The 24,067-nt window shown below is 33.9% G+C and overlaps 1 protein-coding gene across 2 annotated transcripts in view; it reads right to left on the bottom strand.

The window, feature by feature from the left end:
* The window catches only part of MTFR1 (mitochondrial fission regulator 1), a 51,737-nt gene that overhangs the window by 12,568 nt on the left and 15,102 nt on the right, over positions 1–24,067 (bottom strand). Inside the window, exons 2-4 of one of the 2 annotated variants that reach the window (XM_039841764.1) lie at positions 23,381–23,523; positions 17,224–17,322; positions 10,988–11,103 (exon numbers count right to left, since the gene is read on the bottom strand). In XM_039841764.1, coding sequence (XP_039697698.1) covers positions 10,988–11,103; positions 17,224–17,322; positions 23,381–23,446 — 281 coding nt within the window. In that variant the 5' untranslated portion in view covers positions 23,447–23,523. The remainder of the gene's footprint in view (positions 1–10,987; positions 11,104–17,223; positions 17,323–23,380; positions 23,524–24,067) is intronic. The other variant, XM_039841765.1, reaches the window with a different exon arrangement.

Here is a 24,067-nt window from a genome sequence, read left to right as displayed (position 1 = left end):
TAGTATAAAGGTTAAAAAAGTGGAAAGTTAATGTGTAATTAAAATAAAGGGATATACACAAACATACACAAAAGAAGTTAATAAGGACAAAAAACAAATGTAGAGGCATGAGTAAAATTGTGATTTTAGAATGTGTTGGAACTTAAGTGACCATCAGTTAAAATTGACTGCTATAAACATAGCTTGGGATATATGAAGGTCATGGTAACCACAAAGCAAAAATCTACAAGAGATATATGAGAAATAAAGAGAAAGGAATCCATATATAACATTACAAAAAGTCACTAACATGTAAGAGAGAAAAAGAATGTGGAACAGAGAAGTACAAAAACAACCAGAAAACAATAAAAAGCTATATACCTTTCAACAATTACTTTAAATGTAAATGGACTAAGTGCTCCAATCAAAAGACATTGGTGGCTAATTGATAAAAACAAATTAAAAACCACCCATACATATGATGCCTATAAGAGATCCACTTCAGATCAAAAGACGCACACAGACTAAAAGTAAAGGGATAGAGAAAGAGATTTCATGCAAATAGAAATGAAAAAAAAAAACCTGGGGTAGCAATACTTAGACAAACTCTAAAACAAAAACTAACAAAGACAAAGAAGGCATTTCATAATGATAAAGGGATCGGTCCACAAAGAGAATATAATGCTTGTAAACATTTACACCCCCAACATAGGAGCATCTAAATATATAAAGTATTATTGACACACATAAATAGATTGACAGTAATACAATAGTAGGGGACTTTAACATCCCACTGACATTAATGGATAGATCATCCAGACAGAAAATCAGCTAATGGGCTTTACAACCTTTGACACATTAGACCAAATGGACTAATAGACATTTTTAAAATATTTCACCCAAAGCAGCAGGATGTACATTCTTTTAGAATGCACATGGAATATTTTCCAGGATAGGACACCAAACGAGTCCCAATAAATTTAAGAAAACTGAAATCATATCAAGCATCTTCTCTGATCACAATGGTATGAAACTATTACAAGAAAACTGAAAAACGTGAACACGTAGAGGCTAAATAATATGTTACTAGACAATAAATGGGTTAACAATGAGAATAAGGAAAAAATGAAAAGATACCTTGAGACAAATGATAATGAAAATACAATGACCCCAAAACTGTAGGACACAGCCAAAGAGTTCTAAAAGGGAAATTCATAACAATACAGTGCTACCACAGGAAACATGAAATATCTCAAATAAATAGTTAAATAACCTTGCACCTAAAGAAACTAGGGAAAAATCAAAGCCCAAAGTGAGTAGAAGGAAGGAAATGACAGAATAGAAATAAAAGGTTTTTAAAAAGCAATAGAAAAGAACAATGAAACCAACACCCGGTTCTTTGAAAGATAAACAAAAAACTTATAGCCAGACTTATTAGAAAAAAAAAGGGGCCCCCCCCCAAAAAATCAGAAATGAAAGAGAAGTGACAACAGACACCACAAAAATACAAACCATTTTAAGAAAATACTACGAACAATTAATTATATGCCAATTTGGACAACCTGGAAGAAATGGTTTAATTTCTAGAAACATACAATCTTCCAAGACTGAATCAGGAAATAACAAAATGTTAACAGACTGATAAGTACAAATGAATTCAAATCAGTAATCAAAAAACTCCCAACAAACACGAGTCTTGGAGTGGATAGCTTCATAGGTGAATTCTACCAAACATTCAGAGAGGAATTAATACCTATTCTTCTCAATCTATTCCAAAAAACTGAAGAGAAGGCAAACCTCCCAAACTCATTTTACTAGGTCAGCATTACCCTTATACCAAAACCACACAACTAAAAAAAAAAAAAAAAAAAAAAAATATAGACCAATATCCCTGATAAACATAAATGCAAAATCTTCAACAAAATATTAGCAAACCAAATTCAGCAATACATTAAAAAAATCATACACTATGATCAAGTGGGCTTTATTCCTGGGATACGAGGTTGATTAAATATCTGCAAATCAGTTAATGTGATATACCACATGAATAAAATGAAGTATAAAAATCACATGATCATATCAATACATGCAGAAAAAGCATTCGAGAAAAATCCAGCATCCATTTATAATAACTATCGGCAAAGTAGGGACAGAGGGAGCATACCTCAACATAATAAAGGCCATATATGACAAACCCACAACATCGTATTCAATGATGAAAAGCTGAAAGCTTTTTAAGACCAGGAACAAGACACGATGTTCACTCTCACCACTTTTATTCAACATAGTATTGGAAGTCTTAGCCACAGCAGACAAGAAATAAAAGGCATCTTAATCAAAAAGGAAGTAAACTTCGTTATTTGCTGATGACATGAGAATCCTGAAGATTCCACCAAAAAACTGTTAGAATAAATGAATTCAGTAAGGTAGCAGGATACAAAATTAATATTCAGAAATCAGTTGCATTTTTATACACCAATAACAGACTATCAGAAGGAGAAATTAAGAAAACAATCCCATTAATGACTGCATCAAAAATTTAAAAAATCTAGGAATAAATTTATCCAAGGAGGTAAAAACATCTGTACATGGAAAACTAAGATAGTGAAGAAACTTAAAAACACAAATAAATGTATCTACCATGCTCACGAATAGGAAGAATTAACATCGTTAAAATGTCCATACTACCCAAAGCAATCTACAGATTCAATATAATCCCTATCAAAATACCAAAGGCATTTTTTACAGAACTAGAACAAATATTCCTAAAATTTATAAGTAACCACAAAAGACCCCGAATAGCCAAGGCAATCTTGAGAAAGAAGAACAAAGTTGGAGGTATTGCACTACTTAATACCAAACTATGCTACAAGGCTATAGTAATCAAAACAACATGGTACTGGCATAGAAACAGACACATAGATCAACGGAATAGAATAGAGCCTGGAAATGAACCCAATGCCTACATAGTCAATTAATCTATGACACAGGATGCAAGAATACACATGTGGTAAAGACAGTCTAGTCTCTTCAATAAATGGTGTTGGAAAAACTGGACACATATAAAAAATGATATTAGACCAATTTGTTACAAAGCTAAACTCAAAATGGATTAGATTTTAATGTGAGACCTGAAACCATAGAACACCTAAAAGAATACATAGGCAATAAATTCTTTGACACTGGTGTTAGCAATATTTTTTTGGATATGTCTCTCAGGGCAAAGACAACAAAAGTGAAAATAAACAGAACTACGTCAAACTAAAAAGCCTTTGCATCATAAAGGAAGCTATCAACAAAACAAAAAGTCAACCGAGAAAATATCTGCAAATGCTGTTCATCTGATAAGGGGTTGATGTCCAAAATATAAAAAGAACTCGCATAGCTCAACATCAAAAAACGATCTAATTAAAAAATGGGCAGAGGACCTGAATAGACATTTCTAAAAGGACACAGAGATGTACAACAGACAAATGAGAAGATGCTCAATATCACTAATCATCAGGGAAATGCAAATCAAAACTACAAAGCACATGAGGTGATGAGATAACACCTCGCACTTGTCAGAATAGCTATCATCCAAAACTCAACGAACAAGTGTTGGCAAGGATATGGAAAAAAGGGAACCCTCGTGCACTACTGGTGGGACTGTAAATTGGCACAGCCATTATGGAAAACAATATGGAGGTTCCTCAAAAATTAAAAAGAGAACTACCATATGACCCAGGATTCCACTTCTGGTTATTTATCCAAGGAAAACCAAAATATTAATTAGAAAAGATGTATGCACCCCGATATTCACTGCAGCATTATTTACAATAGCCAACATACAGAAGCAACCTGTCTATTGATAGACTAATGTATAAAGCTGTGATACATATATACATTGGAATATTACTCAGCCATAAAAAAATAATGAAGTCTTGCCATTTGCAACAACATGGATGGACCTAGAGGGTATTATGCTAGGTAAAATAAGAGAATGACTAATACTATATGATTTCGCTTATATATGGAATATGAAAAACAAAATAAATGGACAAACAAAACAGAAACTCATAGATACTAAGAAAAATTTTGATGGTAACCAGATGGAGGGGGATTGGTGCATGAATGAAAAAAGTGAAACGGATTAAAAAGTACACACTGCCAGTTATAAAAATAGTCATGGAGATGTGAAGTATAACATAGGGAATATAGTCACTATGATGTATGCCTGAAGCAAATGTAATAATTTATCTCGACTGTAAAAATATTTTTAAAATGTATATATTATTATTAAAAAAGAGACAAACTGCATAGAAAAAGACAATCAATACATGCCAGTTGAGATGACAGATGTTAGAATTATCTGACAGATTTTACAGCAGCTATGATAAAAAGGCTTCAATAAGCAATCAGCATCACTTTCAAAACTTAAGAAAAAATAGTCTCAGCAAAAGAAAGAGACACAAAACAATTTAAAACTAAAAGGTACAATAACTGAAATAAAAACATAATAGATGGGATGAAAAACACAATCGAGAAGATAGAGAATCAGTGAATTTGGAGATAGAACAACAGAAATTATCCAGTCTGAAAAACAGAAAGCAAGCAGACTAGGGGAAAAAGACTCTTAGTGACCTTATAGTGGGATTATAACAGAAGATCTATTATTTGTATCACCAGGACCCAGAAGGAAAGGAAAAAGAGGGCAAATATGAAAAAGGACCGACAAGATCAACCCAAAAAATTCCACACCAAGACACATCTTATGAAAATTCTGAAAACTAAAGACAAAGAAAATTTTAAAGCACCTAGAGAGAACACCGTACCTATAAGGGAAAGCTATCAATGACAGAAGACTTCTCATCTGAAACCACAGAGGCTTACAGAAACTGGCACATTTTTCAAGTGCTAAAAAATGAACCATGTGAACTCATTACCTTATACCCAGCATAATACCCTTTCAGATCGGGGAAATCAAGAATTCTCAAATGAAGGAAAACTAAAAGAATTCATTGCAAGCAGACCTACCCTAATAGAATGGCTAAACGAAATTCTCTAAACAGAAAGAAAGCAAAAAAAGGAGGAACTTTAATTTACATCAATAAGAAAAAAAAATACAGCAAGCAAAAAATGTGTGTCGCTAGACTTATTTTCTCGTTTTCTATGTTGTATGATGGTTGAAGCAAACAATACTGTCTGATGTGATTCTAAATGTCTATAGAAAACGGTACAGGAACATAAAGGAAAAACCTTGTACAGGTAAAATAAGACCACCAGTAGACTGTAATAAGTTATGAATATACAATCTAGTACAGCAAGTCCTCCCTTCGTGTTTAATGGGTTCTGCAATTTTATGCAAAATGACATATAATGGAACCAATTTTACCAAAGGCTAAGTTTCTACAACATTTCATCAACATTATAATGAAACAATGAAGCAAAAGACATAATGTGAGGACTTGCTGTTGATACGTAAACCCACCAGAAGAACTATACAAAGAAAGATACCCAAACATATATAAATCAAAGTGAAATTCCAATTTAGACACACCTAACCTCATGTGCTCATCTTTAGGATGTGGAAGGAAACTGGTGTATCCACAGAAAACCCACGCAGACATGGGGAGGATGTGCATACTTCACACAGACAATGGCCCTAGCCAGTAACTGATTTTTTTGTTGTTGTTGTTATAACAAAATGACATTATTCGAGGGCCTGCAGTACCAAGAATATTAATATACACATAAATCTCACCACATAGATGAAATGGACCAATTCCTTGAAAAGCAAAAACTATATCTCATCCAATATAAAATAGTCCAATAACTTTAATAAGAAAATTGAACTCATAATTTTAAAACTCCCCAAAAGAAATCTCCAGGTCCAGATGGTTTAACTGGAGAATTCTACCAAATGTTTAAAGAATTCCTACCAGTTCTACACAATCTGTTCAGAAAAGAGGGACACCTTCCAATTCATTTTATGAAGCTAATACTGACACCAAAAAAACAGAGAAGGGATCATATAATTAAAAACAAACAAATAAACAGGAGAAAATCCTCAGGATCTAAGACTGGGCACAGGGTTCTTACACTGACAGCAAAAACATTATCCATTAAAAGAAAAATTGATAAACTGTACTTTATCAAAATTAAAAACTTTTGCTCTGTGAAATGACCCTGTTAAATAGATGAAAAGACAGCTATGAAGTGGGAGAAAATGTTTACAAATCATATAACTGACAAGGACTCACATCTAGAACAAAAAGAATCCAATTAGAAAATAGATAAAAGACATGAAGAGATATTTAACCCCAAAGGATATAAAGATGGAAAATAAGCATGTGAAAAGATGTTCAATATCATTATCCATTAAGAAACTCAAAACCACAGTGAGATATCACTACACACCTGTTAGAATATATATGTGTGTATATGTGTGTACACGCGTGCGCGCACACACACACACACACATATATATATAAAAAGTGATAAGACCAAATGTTGATGAGGATACAGAGAAACCGGATCAGCCATATACTGCTGCTGAGAATGTAAAATGGCACAGCCATTCTGGAAAATAGTTTTGTCAGTTTCTTAAACTCTAAACATAAACGACCTTATGACTCCTATGACCCAGATACTGCACTCATGGGCATTTAGCCCAGAGAAATGAAAACTTATGTTCACTCAAAAAAAACTGTACACCAACATTTCTAGGAACTTTATTCCAAAAATTGGAATCAAGCCAGATGTCCATCAACTGGTACTTTGTTACACAAACTGATCCTTCCATACCAAGGAATACTGAGTTCCAATTCAAGATGGCCACACAGGAAAAATAGAAAGATTCTCAACTTACCTCCTCCAGTGGACACACTAAATCTACAGCTACATAAGGAACAATTTCCTCTGGGAAAAAAAAGTAAAAACTAGCTGAGCAATGACTACACATCATATGAGAAGAAAAAAAAAACCACATTGAAGGTGGTAGAAGAGGCTGAGACACAATCTCGCCATAAACCCCACCCCAGGCACAATGACTTATACTCAGGAGGGTACTCAAAACCCAGAGCTTCTTCCTGTGGAGTGAAGAATTTGAACACCACATGAGGCATCCCAACTTTTAAGACCTGCACCAGATAGATGAGCATCCATAACATCCAGCTGTGAAAACCAATAAGGCTTGTATCCACAAGACCCACAAGGCTATAGTGATCTGAGAAAAGGGTTCTCTAAGTGATCCCTGATCTTATCCAGACTTTACATAAGAGTCTCATTTGCTAATCTTAAAATTTTGGCCTGAGGGGCACTCATCTAATTTAACACACATCAAGAAGCCTGCTGGGGTATATTCTAAGGATGGAGGCTGCCAGGAACCAACTTTAAGTACCATATTTTTTTCTCCCCAGAACCCTAGGCTTTCTCCCAATTCTCTGCAAGCACCACCTTCACCTTCCCCTTCTGCCTTGCTCCAGAGCACCATTATCTTCCAGAGGGGACCTTTTACACATGTCTGTGCCCGTTTTTATGTCTGGTGTGCCGATTTTGTGGCTACCACCCAAAAGACAACCCTTGATTACCTGGCTCTGAAGGCAAGGAGCTCTTGCATTCCTGGGTTCCATGTGACTATAACAATCAAAGAGACAGTTCTTGGCGGACTACAGCCCTCACTGCACAGAGAGCAGATTGAAACACATCTCCAGTCTTCCTGAGATCTATTTGCTTGGCCAGCTTTGGCCTGAGGGGCAGACGTCAGGTCTGGCACACATCTAGAAGTCTAGAGAAATGCTCTCAGAGAATGCAGGCTGGTTGACAGCAGCTTCGCCTTCTCCCGCTGCCTCACCGTAGCTCACTGGTATCTCCCCGAAAGCTTACGCACTCATCTGTAGCCCCCATTTTTGTGACTGCTGCCCAGGAGATACTTCCAGATCACCTGGCTCTGGTGGCCAGTGGGGCTTATACTTGGGGTCCCTCAGGACTATATTTCTTTGTATATTTTCATACTGCTGACTGAGGGTCTGGCTTCTAATCTGCCTGAATCTAGGTACTAACTGAGATCCTCCCTTTTAGAATATGGAAAGGTCTTGGCACACTCTGAATGACTTGGAACTATTAAAAATAAGTTGCTTAAAATAAGAAAAAACAAGCTGCTGAGACAATCACAGAGGTTCGAGGGACAGTCAAGAGCTAGGCCAGGGTTGAACAAGAAGGCTCATCTCCTACACAAGGCCACTTCTTCAAGATTGGGAGAGGTAGCTGTTTGATCTAATACAGAGAAACCAATACAGAAGAGTCAAGCAAAATTAAGAAGCAAAGGAATATGCCCTCCCCCCCACAAAAAAAAGAACAAGCTAAAACCTTAGGGAGAAAAAACCTTAATGAAAAGGAGATAATTTAGCTGATACGAAGTTCAAAGTAATGGTCATAAAAGATGATCGCTGAACATGGGAGAACAATGAATCAATCAATACAGTGAGAACTTCAACAAAGAGAAAATATAAAAATGGCCCACATTTCTCTTTGTCACAGAGCTGAAGAATAACAATTAAAAAAAAAAAATACATTAGAGGTGTTCAACAATAGACTACGCGAAGCAGAATAAAGTAGCAGTAAAGTCAAAGACAGGGCAGTGGAACTCTCCCAATTAGAGTAGCAAAAAGAAAGAGATAGAAAACCTTTTGAAGCAAATAATGACTAAAAACTTCCCTATTTTGGGTAAGGAAACAGACATTCAGATTCAGAAAGCCCAGACAGTTCCAAATAAGATAAATCTAAAGAGACCCACACCAAGACATACTGTAATTAAAATGTTGTTAATGAAAAGAAAATGCAATCTCTATATATTTAACTAAGAAAGCTTTATTTGGACCTTACTGGGGACGATAGCCCAAGAGCAGAGCTTTAAGAAGCCTTGAAATGGTGCTAACTTTAAAGAAGTGAGTGGCACTTATACAGGCAGAAAAACAAGCAGATATACACCTAGTAAGTCAGAAATTTCAATTAGGGTACATAGTTTCGAAGAAATATAAAGATAAGGTTGAGTTGCTGTGCCCTCCCTGGCATCAGGAAGTCTGAAAACAATCAAATTGCCTTGAAGTTCTTTAAGGCAATTTTTATCAGGATATAGAAAGAACAGGCCATTTTTCTGTAATGACTGACCTTTAGTGTTGAAACCCTGCAGAAGGTATATGTGATTAGCGTCCATGGTTTGCCTTAATGAAGAATTTTAAGGAGGATCATTATTCTTTCTTGGTTATGGATTTAATCAGGAGCTTAAACGCCCTTTCCTCATTGTCATACAAAGGAATACTGCTCAATAATAAAAAGGAATGAAGTATTAATATACACAACACTAGAGAATTGTGCTTAGTGAAAAAAGTCCCAAAAGGTTGTATACTGTATGATCCAATTTATTTAACATTCCTGAAATGACAGAATTGTGAAAATAGAAAACAGAAAACCATACTTGTTCAGTGATTAAGGAGAGGCCAGAGAGGGAAGGAAAGTGGGTGTGACCGTAACAAGGCAATGTGAGGGAAGCTCTTGAAGGTATGGAAATGTACTGTACCATAGGGTACACTGCTTGTGATATTGTGCCACAGTTTTGCAGGATATTACCAATGGAGAAAACTGGGTAAAGGGTACAGGGAATGTTTCTGTATTATTTCTTACAACTGCATGTGAAGTATCTACAATTATCTCAAAATAAAAAGTTTAATTTACAAAATAAATATCTTAAAAAAGAAAGGCTCTTTACCTGCTAATCCTGGTCTATGTTCATCTACTGCTATGTCCTCACTTCTACTTGTCATTCAAATCAAATTCTTTCTATGCTCTTGGGTTACATGATGCTTATTTTATCCAACTAATACTACTCAAGTGAAATTATCTTGCTAAAGCCAATGATAATCTTCATACTGCAAAACAAAATTGAAACTTGCTGTTTTTTTGATTTACCTAGCCTCTAAATTTTTGACACCAGTGACTACTAGAGTTTACTCCTCTTCCATGAAACTGTCCTGTGTCTGCCTCCACGACAATACTCTCTGCCAGTTCTCCTGCCTCCTGAACCACTTCTCCCTGGGGCTAGGGAGTAGGCTTGGGGAGGGGTGGTTCTTCTTTTTCCTCTTTTTTCCTGATTAAGCTCTCAAATGCAGGCTTTGTCCAGAATATAAATGTACTTCATGTCTTACATATGCTCCATGAACACAATGATTATCAGCCATTCTATCTATATTTATCAATATCTAGCTACACAAACTGTTTTTAGAGCAATGTGAATGTGCCATAGGAAATGCAAATACAACATATTCTAGACTGGAATACCTCCTCCAACTGTCACACACCAAAAAAAAAAAAAATCTGTTTCCCTATATTCCTATTAATTGTTGCATCATTCTCATAATTATCCCACCCAGAAACCTGGGAGTTATCCTAGACTTCCTTTCTTAACCTCAATATTGAAAAGGTTTAAATCTTTTCAATTCTCTTACTATCTCTTGACTTTGTCTCTCTTCTCCAGGTCTTCTGTCAGTTTTAGTTAAACTCTGATCATCTCTTATTTGGCCTATTTCCAGGCCTGACTCCCTTCTATTCTTCATGCTGTTCACGAGGAAATCTTATAAAATACAAATTAGGAAATACTGTCCAGTATTTAGACAAATTCCCTAATATGACCCACACTGACTCCTCTGCCCCAATAAGACTATTATAATTACTGTACTTATCTAAACATATTTGTGACAGTTCTTCCTGGTCTCTCATATTAGAATGTAAACTTATATTACAGAGAATTCTGTAATTCATAAGGACTTAGGACATGGTTACATGTCTCTAGGAACTTTATAAATACTAGCTGAGCTTTTAAAATGAACAGAAAAGACTGCTCAAAAAAAAAAATAAAAATAAACAGGTTAGTTATCAGAGATCAAATTCAGCTATTAAAAGGAAATGTCGCAAAGGTATCATCTTTTAAAATAATAAACACATGTCAGCTCTTATAGGCTTACAGACTAACCTTTGTCTTGTTGAGCACTCTCCTTCTTCTGTGGCTACCCATCCGACATCAGCAAAAGATGCTACTGCATCCTCTCCCAGGTGACTGGGGCTCCATTCTGTAGTAGGGCTGGTGAGCTGTAAGTTACAAACAGGGAAAGTTTGTCTCTGGCAACAAAATATTAAAATAAAACTTTTTAATTACCTAAATAAAAATCATCAGCTTTAGAGTTACAAACATATGGGTAGTTTCTAATGTTTCCACTAAAGGTCCCCACAAAAGGGTCCAGTAGTTATATCACACTTGCCTGACAGTATATGACGATCTCTGAATTCTAATTTAACTTTATTCAATTTTTGTTACAGGTCAAGTGAGACTGGTTCAATTAAAACAAACAAACAAACAAACAAACAAACAACTCTGGTCACCCTAAAACATTAAAAAAAATTTTAGAATGTAAGCATTAAAAATCAATTTTTTCCCTAAAGCTATCTAGTTTTAAAAAAAAAGTTTAGGAACAAGAATAAGCAAGTGATCAATTTATGCTAAATCTGAGAATATTTTTAAATGAATATTAAATATACAAGCTGTTATAATGTTGAAAATACATTTTTTAAAATCCTTAAATCTCTATTTTTAAATAAAATTACTGGCTGTGTTAAAGAACAAAAAATCCAAATAGCACATCAGGATTCTCTACCTAATATTAGCTAGAGAACACATAGATGAAGGAACAGAATATTTTGAAATAAAGAGCATGCAAGTTCTGAAATTTACCTTAAAAATGGAAATATAATTTAATTCAAGTTTTGTTATAAGTGTAATGCCTCAGAGTCAGATGGTCAGTGAATAATAAAAAAATAAAGTTATCAGAATATAAAACATCCTAGAAGTTGGAATAAAGTCTAAATAAAGAAGATGCACACTTTTTAAATGAAGAAAAAAAATTTAAAGGCCAAAGAAATTTAATTATTAACATATTTATCAGAAAGCTTGTACTATAATCCATGCTTTGTTTGAACCTTAATACTATCATTGCCAGATCAAGCTTTTGGAAGCTACACTAAATAATGCTGCTTCCTCAAATATAAAAATATAAAATATACATATATATATAAAACACATAATACTAATATAGTTAAAAGTTTAACATCTTTAATGTTATAAATAAAATTTTAACTGAATATTATCAGCTGATATGTGTACCCATTTCAATATTATAATTACCTAACATTATCAACTTAATAAAATAGCATTAGAAATAGCACTTGAAAACTGGTATTTTAACAATAACATATCAAGAGCATCAAGTATTTAAAATGCCTTAAATTACTGCTTTGGGGAAGAATGGGGGTAGAGATGAGAGAAAACAAATTGCTAATTGAGTTAAAAAAATGGAATTAAGAAGAAAAGGCTTTCAAAATACCAATGTTTTACATGTAGTGGTATAATTGTGGTCAGAAGAGAAAAAAAACGATAAGCTTCAGCAAGTACATTGTGAAAGAATAGGACATGATCAAAAAAAATCAAAAATTAGATTTTTGTATTTCTCCCTAAAGTGCTTCAGAAATTTTACCAAGTAAGTCAATAAACAAACGTATTCAGTAAATGGGTACCTTATACAACTTAACTCTAGGGAACCAAGCATCACATAAGATCTGAAGAAACTGAGGGATCTGGTAATATTCTGTTCCAAACCATTACTGAAAACAGAATGTATATTAACATTCCTAAAACATTATAATAGGGAGATTCTGAGTGGGTTATTTGGAGATACTTGAACAAGAAGGTCCCCAAATCTCGTAGAAATCCCAGAAGATATAGTATTAATGGGCTATTCTGTAGGAGAGAGATCATAAAAATAAAGCCAGAAGGGAGTCTTCCTAGGTGCTGTTAAGTAGCTAGTCAGACATGAGCTATAGGGGAACAAAGGAATAGGGGCCCAGCTCTGTAACCATAGAAACTTCCCTTGAAGACCTTCCTTAAGCACCTCCCAGAAATACCTCCCTTTTAGAGTTATAAATTACCCAAATCCTAGAACACAAAGGCCATAAAAGCTGCAGGCCTAAACCAGCTACAAACGCGCATGCGCAGAAAGTACTGTCCCTAACTTCGGCCTCACTATATCATCATTATAATTTCATGATCATGCCAGGAAGAAGTTCATGAATCTAATCAGAACAGACTGAATTCTGAGTAGGTACCTGCGTACTAGGCAAAGCTGTATAGCAGCCAAGTGTCAATCAAAATGACCTCACTTGCCAATCACCTAGGAATGCCTTTGGAACCACACATCATGGCGCAAATATAAGGTAGACATTCCCGATTCTGGGTCCTTTTTGCCCTTCTGGGCTCTCTCCCCGTTTTGGTGGCCATTTGTGGCCTTTTTGCCCTTTTGTAGTCATTTTGGCCCCTTTGGGTTGGTTACAGTACTGGGACCATGTGCCTCCTTGGGGCATTCTTTGTCTTTCTAAAATATACTTTTAATAAAACTATTAAATCTCAATGACCTGTGATTCCTCACTATGTCAAAAAAAGAAGAACCGAGGGAATATGCTAACTATAGGCCTTGCCTTCATTATCCCTCTTCCTCCCCACTACTGTTGGGGGCGCCAAACTCTGAACGGCCCCAACCATGACAGTGCTAGTTCATGAAGATTAATGTGATGATAATTCTTTGTTTAGAAAATAAAAATATGTTCCAATACGGTTACCAGTTTCTAGTTTGACCTCAAGACTTCTTACTTTCCCATAAAAATTACAAAACTTGCCGACATCATCTCAGATATTTTTGTTTATAGAAGGAAGCAAAAAGATACTTTTAAAAAATAGTAAAAAATATAAAAGTTAACACATTGAGGCAGCTTTTCAGAGTATTTTATAATGTAATTAAAGACCATACATTATTTTATGGTCTTACTATGAAGTACTGATTATATTTCATCATTGAAATAATGCCATGTCTGTAACATGTGCTCAATGAAATGAAAAAAGTTAATGATACTGTCAAGAACCAGTTCCAGAACTGATAGGATCTGTATCATTTCTAACAGTGATTTATGCCACTGAAAAAGAAGCCTAATGAAGTCCTTTTTGAAGTAATTCAAAAAAAAAAAAAACAACCCTGAAAAATAATACTAATTTAAAAAAAAGTCCATTTTAGTTGTTGCTGAAATGTGCACAGAGTAACATAAGCATCGAATGGGAAGGACAATTCAATGAGTATACCAGTTAAGGTGAAGTCATTGCAGGCAAGGGGACTGACAATATGAAATTCTTCAAAGTATGATTTAGACACCACTACTGACATGCATGGATGACTGATAAAAGTTAGAAAAAGGTCAACTTACTAAAGGTTCCAGCAAGGTCTTGTCCTACCATCGCTATTGTTAATAGGAGAAAAAAAAAAACAAACAGCAGTGAAAGGAATAGGCTTTTTTCCCCAAAAAATCAAGGACATAAATTTTTAAATTAAAATTAGTGCTTATTATTTTATAAGTATTCAAGTTCCTTTTAGAAAGTGTGAAAAACATTTGATTCAAAACAAAAATCCAGCAGCAGCATTGTATTTTTACTATTTTTAAGTAGTTCAATGGAACATGTTATACAATCTAAATTATCTAAAATTCAATTATATTCCAAGAATTTTCCTAAAGTAATTTAAAATATTCTGATAATGTAATAGTAAACCAAGGAAACTGATTCACTTAATAAAATGAATAAAAGAAAAAAATAAAGCGTGTACAAAGTTGAAATACTTAGAATGAAATATTAGAAGAGTTAACTTTGTCCTCATGTGACTGTTCATAAAATAAAAACAATGGTACTAGAATGTTCTGTTTCTTACCAAAAAGGGTGTAATAGTAAATAGATTCGGTCCCTCTTACCACCATTTACTATAGCCAAATAAAAAACATGCATTCTTAAGAGCAACACTGTAAAATAATCTCTAGCTTTTTTTGCCTACAGACATACTTAATTGCTCCTCTTTTTTTTCTAATTCCTACCATCATGAGAAAAACTGAAAACAGAATTTCTGTGTTTTAATATGGTGATATACAGTGACACCAATAGGCCAAGAGGTATACCTGTATAAAGAATACTAGTCTGAAAGTTGTAATGCTCAATTAAATATTCTAGCTGAGACTCAGACACTAATGTTTCTGAGTAATGTGGTCACTTTTTAAAAATCGAGCATGTATTAATGCTTTCTAGTCATGACACACCTAGAATGGGGGAAAAAAAGGGGGTAGGAGGGAAAGGGCAGAATGAAAGAGACCAGAGCAACAAGAGGGAGGAAAATGTGTGTGTCTATCTCAAAACAACCTATTAAGGTAAGAAGCAGTATCAGTAGGCCCAAGTGTGGTTCCCCAGTTCCAAACTATCTGTAGTAGTATTTACTCATGTTGGACTCTTAGTTCAAATTACATTCCATATCAAACCCCCAAATGAGCCGGAAAAATAGCAAAAATGCATTTTCAGTTTTATTACTCTAAATTGCACTTTTATTTTCTTTGACGACTCTACTTTTTAATATTTCTAATAGATGTAGTAAAAAAAAATTGAAGATACAGAGCAAAAATAGCAGATTTAAAATATCTAAGTAGCAGGTAAAATAACCAATTTAATACTGATGTTGAATTTGAAAAGACTCTGTATGCTACAAAACTGCCTGGAAATAAAAATCTCACTATAAACAAATGTCTTCTGTATTCCACTACATTCTCAAATTACCCAATTTTCTTACTTTATTCCTTTCTTTATATTAACCCATCTCTTTTCAAATACAGCTCCTGTAATAAAGCTAATATTCTTCTTCCAATCATTCCCTTTTAAGTGACTAATAACACTGAGATAGAGTATTTCCAATGAAATTTACCTGACTCTAGTACTTTAGTTCACTGACTATCAAGGCAGATTTGGGTTGCTACCAGAAAATGAGAGATTATCTCCATCTCCTGTTACATGTCTCCAGCTACAGGAACACAAATGTTGAAACAAGTTCTCCTGCCACTAGGTTGAGTAGATAAAAAAGAAAATTTTAATAGAACTGAGCAATCAGAAAAAGTTAATAAGCCTTAGTTAAGACAATAGTTTTTTGAAGAAAGCTGGCAAATAAAGCAATCAGTAACTTGTGTCTAAAAGAACTGAATTCTCAGAAATTATGCTAGAGAGACTCACTACCACACATTTCTTAATTTTGATTTTTTTAAACCTATAGTTTGATAAAAATTACTTCTTAGAAAGTTCCAATTTGTCCATTTCCAGACTTATGCACAAAGGTTTTGCCAGTCAATTTGTAAGTGGGAGTATAAGCGCAATAATGAATAACCTTGTTAGTCGAACTGAATGAACACTAATTTCTTCCATTTAGGAACAGATTTTTCACCTCTATCTACCAAGAAGAGGTGTTTACAAGTATGACATAAGTCCACGGGGCCACCTTTGGCCTATTGAATTATGAGCTAAATATATCTTCCACATTCCACATGCTAATCTATTATTTTAAATTGGTATCACTATCTGCTGAACCTTATTTTCTTAAATGTTAATCTGAAAGGTTTTATCGTATTACTGCTATATAGAATTACTGAAAAACAAAAACAAAGCTATATGATATATGTCCAACACTATAACAACAATAAAGAACAAAAGCCCAAATCAAGAACAGAACAATTTGTCTCCAAAGAGTTGCTCTTGATTTTGATGCTAGAAGAGAATACTCAGACCTGACCTTTCAAAAGTAATCCTAATTAAGGGTGTGACTATCACCTCATTCAGAGAACCACAATGATCTCTTTGTTTTAACATTGTTGTTACCAAGGCAATAGTTCATACAATTAACGCTAAGTTTTAAACCAAAGATGGAGAAAGCAACTTACATAGCATGCACATAGACATCTCAAAATATATTTGGTGAACAGACTGGCTGTCCAAAGAGGAAGGTGTAATTAAAGAAAAAGATGGCAGTACCTGAAGCTCCTAAAGTAATATAAGGCCTACATTTGAGGTCACCTGGGAATTAAAAACTGCTTGGCTTATTATGTGCTAAATCCTGGCATAGGTATTAGATCTTAAATAATCACTTCACAGAGGAACTAAGATTAGAAAGACTTTACTCTGGATTTTATCTTCTTTTACACTATTGATAGTGGCATTAGTAGGGGGGAAAAGGTTCAAAAAACACTTTTAATGCTGTCTAGCTTACTTATATTCCTAATATATATATTAATACAAAAATGTGAAATATACAGTACCTGAAACTGAACTCTTGGACACTGGATCAAAGATAAATTAGTACCAATTTTCCTTACAATACTTCGAGATGAACCATATGGCTTTCCAGACCAAAGTACCTGAGGAAGTAGGAAAAACCAAACATTTAATTATAAGACTTATCGTACTGTTAATACAAAGCACTATGCAATTAACTGCATAACATGCTCACACATTAATTATGGGATCAGAATGTCTATACGTTATGGGAAATGAGCTATTTTTCAATTAAAAATTAAAGAATATATATGACTGGTTATTATTAATGTAGTAAAGTTTAACGTAGGCATCATACATTTGCAAAATAACTAGTAATTGCAAAATAATACTATATTTGAAGTAAAAATTATTTTCATTTGGTTTTCGTACTGTTCTGCAAAGGAAATACTATTTTACTTCTGCTGTACTTTTAGTTTTAGAATTTTATATACACATAAATTTTTAAAACTTGAGCTACTTTTGCTATCATGGATTTTTCAAAACAAATCCAAATCAGTACAAAGTTCGGAATCTTATTTGTACCATGCAGGGTAATGCATTTTGTTTACTACACAAGAATGCCTGGCCAAGGGTGAGCAGGAGCCAAACTCCAGTTGCACTACATCTTGTGAGGCCTTGTCCCCAGGGAAAAGGTGCCTTTTTCTAATTTACATGGAAGGTACTATATGGACTAGTGGTGGCCCTAATGAGCAGGATTTCCCAGATAAAATCCTAATATTTAGAAAACATTATGCTATGCTTAAAGCAAAAAGAAACCCCCAAAGCAAAAAACAAATAAAAACACACATGTAGAATGTTAAATTATTACAAATTGTACCTTGAAACTTCTCCCCAAGTATATCTTTTCTTAAAGAGAAAAACTACCCATCTGTTTTGAGTGATATACTGCAAAGCCTGGACAGAAGAGGAGGTAAAGAGAGGTAGTATGCTATTAAAAGCAATTTTAAAAAAAGGAATGAGACTGATATGACTATTGTAGCTAATTCATTCAAGTTTAACATTCAATTATATCCTAAAACTAAATGAATAGTACCAAATCCGTCGAAATGTATTCTAAGCAATGTACACCAACCAACTCCTTTTTAAAGTCAAACCATGGCCATTCTAATTTAAAGAATGGAATTACTCTAACAGTATTACCAAGCAATAAATGTTACTGCAAATAGTGGTGGCTCCAACACATAACCCAAACTAGGCATTTAGACCATTCTAAAAGCATGCACCATTCTTAGAATGAGCACACAAGCAATACGACATCTTAGGTTTTAGCAACCAAATCCAATTTAGGGATAACAGTATGAATTAAAGTGAGGATCATGGGGATATATATACTACCTCTGGCATCTGCTTCAGCTGTTATATAATTTTGATAAATTATATAATTTATCAAAATGTTCAAAGTTTCACTGACTGTTATCTGGGAGGGTTCCAGAAAGTACTATAACCTACACTGCTACTATAACCAAAAATTGTATCTTTTGTTTTGAAATATAAATTAAAAAGATAGTACAGATTGGAAAATTGGTCAGAGAAATATAGGCATCAATATTTAAATATGAATATTAAACAAAGAATATTTGAGGCAAAGTTCCTTTAGAAAGGAATTACCTGTAGTTCAGAACTCAAATCTTGCCCACCAGTGTTCATATGGGGGATTATCACATGAATAGTGTTAAATAACACATGAGGACTAAAAGAAGGAAAACATCTGACTAAATGAAAATGAGAAGCATCAGAGTTTTACAAAGAGGCCAAGAAAAAAAAAAAGAAACATGGGCAAGTAACTCTAAGACAGTACTTAAGCAAACTCTTTACCTTATACATGTTAATAGGTCTTGATCTTTTAAAAATAAATCCATAGGGCAACAGTATCTATGCCATTTAGTCATTTCTCTTCTCGAGTCTTCCATTTATTCACAAGTCAAAATTCTCCTATGATGTAGTAGTGGAACACTATTTGTGCATCACAATATGACAATTACATAGTCTAAAGGGAATATCCTGTCCCTCCAATAAGCAAAAATCTTAACTGAAGGTGAAGAAGACAAGCTTAGAGAAAATTTTTAGAAAGGATTTGCCAAGGTCAGGAACTAATGTTTCTGCCAGCTTTTGCCATTCCTTGCTATGCATTCCTCAGGGCTGTTTCAACTATTTCCTTCCCATCTGCTTAATATCAGAAACAAAGAATACCAGGTGCTTTCTTCAAGAGAAGGTAGACAAAGACTGAGCTTTTACTTATAAGGACTAAATAGACTATGCTTATGCAAAAGTTAAAGGAAGTAAAAGAACAGATTGCTTTATGTGATTATTTTTTCAAGTATAGACTAACAATGATATTCTTCTGTTGTGAACTGCACAGCAGTTTGCACCAAGAAATATGAAGTGTCTATGTAAGCTAATGACTAGAATATTTAGAAAAGAGGAAAAGCCATAACCTTTGCTGGATTATAGAAAAAAGTGAGGGGAAAGGGCAGCTAACTTCCAGGAACTCTAAAACCAGGTCTTTATTTTCTTCTTTTCAGCTCTCATGGAGAGAGATAAATTGTAAATGGCTGTGAAGAAAGAGAGGAACATATGGTATTGAAAAGTTAGCCTCTGTACACGGGGAGGCTGTGCAGCCCAAGAGCATCTCCAAACCCTAATGGTGGCTGAACTGTGTCTTGTCAGTTATACTTGTCTGGAGAATGAAAAATTTACTCTAAAGACAAACTGTCATTAATAATTTTACAGATGTAAGAGAAAGCATGGAGAATGCCATCATTACTTGACAATTCGATGTAATTAATAATAGCAAGTCCATCGATAAGCAATTAAGTAATAACTTATTTATAAGAACTACTAATAATCTAATGAATCTGTGTGGGGGGTATATGTGTATTTGCATGTCTGTGTCTAGTAATGGCAGTCCATAACATTTAGCAACAGTGTTTAAAAGTGATGATAGCAAAGAGAATGAAAATAGGAAAGCATTTGTTTTTCAGTTGTGATATGCTGTCGTAGAAGAGTTGAAGTATGAGGCTGGACTCAAGCTGCCATCTGTCTTACCATAATGAATACACTCAAGCTTTATGTGGTAATTCATTTGTTATAGACTGGTTTGATCTCCACTATTATTTGATAAGCACCACTAGCAGGAAAAGTATAAATTTAATTCTAAATAAATATATTTTTCTCAAGGCAAACTATATAATATTAATGCAAGGGTTCTTATTCTGGGGCTTGCACATCACTGAAATTACAAGCGAAATTATGTGTATATACAACATTTTTCTGGGAAGAATGACCATACCATTAGTCAAATTTTCAGGGATTCTAGGACCCAATAAGTATAAATTCTTAATTCCAAGAGAGCCAAGAGAATATTAAAAGTGTGTGCTGAGGAGAAGGGGTAGAGATAGAAAGAAGAAACTAACAATTTCAAAATCCCCAACTGAAGATAACACTTCCTTCATTTCTCTTCTTCCTTACTCTGAACTCCTAGCCACATTCACATTCTTCTTGCAAAGCACAAAAGGATAACAAGGGTACAATTTCTAAGTATTACTGGATTTATATTACTAATACAAATTAGATATTTGCTATAACTTTTTCAACATAATATACTGAGATTAATCAGAATCACATTATCCTCATATTTTTCTTGCATTCTTAATGTTAAAAATGTTTTTGGTTAAGGAGAAAGTTTAGACAAATATATGGTTTTAAATTCAAACAAATGTTGAAGAAAATGGAAGGCAGTGAAGAGAAAACATAGATGCCATGGCAGCACATAAGCCTGTCACTACAGCCTGTATAAAGCTGGTCAAATTATTCATCCCTCTATGCTTCTGTTTCCTCGCCTACAATATCTACTTCTTGAGCCTATAAGCATTAAGTGAGTTAAAATATTTAATAAAAATTAAACCTCTTTGCTTTCTATTGTAAGAGGTAGTAAAGTATACTAAAATGAGAAATGATTTTAGAATCAGAATTGGTTTCATATTATAGCTCTGTCACTTATTATGTAACTTTGGTCAAGTCAGTTAAACCCTCTGAACCTCTGATTCCTCATCTGTAAAAAAAAAGAAAGAAAAAAAAAAGTGGTGTTCTAACATACGTAACATCTATAAAAGAACTGGGCATAGTAAGCCAATCAGTGATAGCTATTGTGGTGGTGCTGACAAATAAAGTAAAATACAAAGAGCTAATCATCACCGGTTGTCCTAATGACAAAAACAAAACCCTGATCTCAAAGGTTACATTTCTTTTTGGGGGGGCAGATAAAGTATGTAAAGGATGAAAGCACTTTTTGCTCTTAGCGTACTTTCAAACATAGTATCAAGTTTGTTTCTACATCAAACTACTGAAACAGTACATATTTATCTTTGAAAGGTGAAGCTAAAATGTTTTTTTAAATTTTCAGATGCCCAAAGATAAAATTTTGGTAGACTATGCCTTTTTACTCTTAGGCAGCAGGCTATGAGATCTTGGAAACTAAGAAAGAACATAACTCCAGAGGAGCAAATTGCTTTATGTTAGAAGAAAACTTGTTTTATATAGATTTTCAGTTAACTGATTAAAGTTGTTGATTATATGTTATAGGAAAAAAATGATCTTGTTCATTTGCTATTAGTGGAAAGGTCCCTCAGTTGTGATCACAATATTGAGAGGAAGTTACCCTCTCTTACCTGATCCATTCTTAGATAAAAGGCACCAGTCTTACAGCTCAAAATGAACAAAGCTAAATAAATGAATGAGCTAAATAAAGCGTGTTATCTGTTCCAGAAAGAAAATCCTGTACCTTGGCCTCAGTCAGCACTAGTCACATTCACCTGACTTGGGGTGGGGTGGGGTGGAGGGCAGAGCAAAACCATAGGAAACTAACCATTATCGAATGTACCTACAACTACCTATAAGCCATTGCACTAGGTGTTTTACTTACATCATCATTTAATCTGCAGACTGACTCAGTAGTTCTCCTGATCTGTAATTTGTAGAAGTAAGTAACTGGCAAAAATAAATTTCAGACCTAGGTTTGTTTGAATCAAGGACCTACAATCTTTCCACTAAACTATACTTCTTACTAAAATTGCAAATAAGTAGGAATTATAAATTGTAAAGGCTTCCCTTTTAGGGAATCATCAATAAATGCTTCACATTTTTCTGAAAGCAAAAATTCTTTTGCCCTTAGTACTCACAAATGAGAAAGGTGGTATAGCTGCATTAAGTCCAAAACATAGGAAGATGTAATTGAAAAAGATGAAAATACTATTAACTTTACAAACCATTTTCCTATTGCTTATCCTCACACTAATAATCTAAAAATTACAGTTATTAAAAAAAAAAAGGTAATTTTTTTGGTTCTTCGTTTTTTCTCCGAAGAAAATAGATGTAACTTTGGGAAGATTAGGGGGTCTCAAAGTTCAACTTTCTCTTAAGATATGAAAAGACAAAACATAAAAACAAAAAAGTAAACATAGTGCATTAAAAAGTATACCCAATATTACAATTATGTTCCCTGCCTATATCTTTAATACATAAAACTTAATTCCATGTCATCAATTACAAAATGTTGAATTCGAAAATAAAAAATATTCCACAAAATATGCTTGGCACAACTATCATTCTCATAACTTTACACTGGATCTGAAAAAAAATTATGTATCGGTTGAAAACACTTTTAAAAATGTCAAGACCAGAACACTGTTGGCACAAAATAACCATATTATACTAACTTTTTCTTCATATCTATAGTTGTTGTTTAGGAGACATGACTTACTTTTTAAATAGTTGTGTGATAAACCATATTATAACATGCAATATTAATACTTCTACAACACTGAGTTGTCATGTGTTAGTCAAATATATTTTATATTCAATGATTTTTATATATATTTAAGCCTTTTCCTCCCTAATAACAAAAGCACTGCTTTTAAAAGTCAAATGAATATTGGTAAGTTTTCAATGTAACCTAGAAAGTTACTCCCACACTTGGGAAGCTAAGTAAAGATTCACTTTTATCATTTAAATAGCAAGCAAATTAAATAGTACATAAACATACTGAATTCAAAATGTTGGTCATTTCATTTTACTTTCTCAGAAAAAAATTCTTAAGACATCTAAATATCTGGATTTTAAAAATGAAATCTGAGCACTCACCGACTGCATGCTTACTCCAACTTGTTGAAAAACCATCCTAATTAGGCGCTTAATCCAGCCAAGCATTTAGATGGCAAAGTCTCTCCAAATTTGCATTTCAAGTTCTTCAGGCATACACAGCAGCACATGGTCCATAAAGCACACTGAAATTTTAAAATGCAAATTTTAAAATGAAATAATTTAGAATCTTTACTGTCTGCAACATGTCTCACAAAATAATTCTACTCTAAAACATTTTAAAAGTGTGTGTGTAAATTTACTTAAGAGAAAACAAATTTTGCTTGTAATTAGCTTTGAATACACTAACAGTACAATTTTTTAAGTATTTTTTCCAGTTACAGTTCTAGTTGGAAGCAACAAAAACATACTTGAGGCTAATTTAGGAAATATATTTATGGATCACCCTGAACAAACTGGATCCTGTCTGATCTCGGAAGCTTAGCAGAGTTGGGCCTGGTTAGTACTTGGATGAGAGACCACCTAGGAAGACCAGGTGCTGTAGACGTAAAAAATAAAAAATAAGGGATTGTAAGCTGACAAGGTCCTTGCAATCTGTGAGGTCAACCAAAGGTTGCCTCACCTAAAATAAATATATACATACATACATACATAGATAAAAAAGAAAAGATATATTTATGAAAAGATATCTAAGAGATAACAATCTTAGCAGAACCTGCCTTATAGGCT

Source organism: Pteropus medius, unplaced genomic scaffold, assembly GCF_902729225.1.
Source record: "Pteropus medius unplaced genomic scaffold, Ma_sr-lr_union100, whole genome shotgun sequence".
Classification (NCBI taxonomy): domain Eukaryota; kingdom Metazoa; phylum Chordata; class Mammalia; order Chiroptera; family Pteropodidae; genus Pteropus; species Pteropus medius.
Note: the sequence above shows the minus strand (reverse complement) of the source record. Positions and strands in the feature narration are given on the sequence as shown.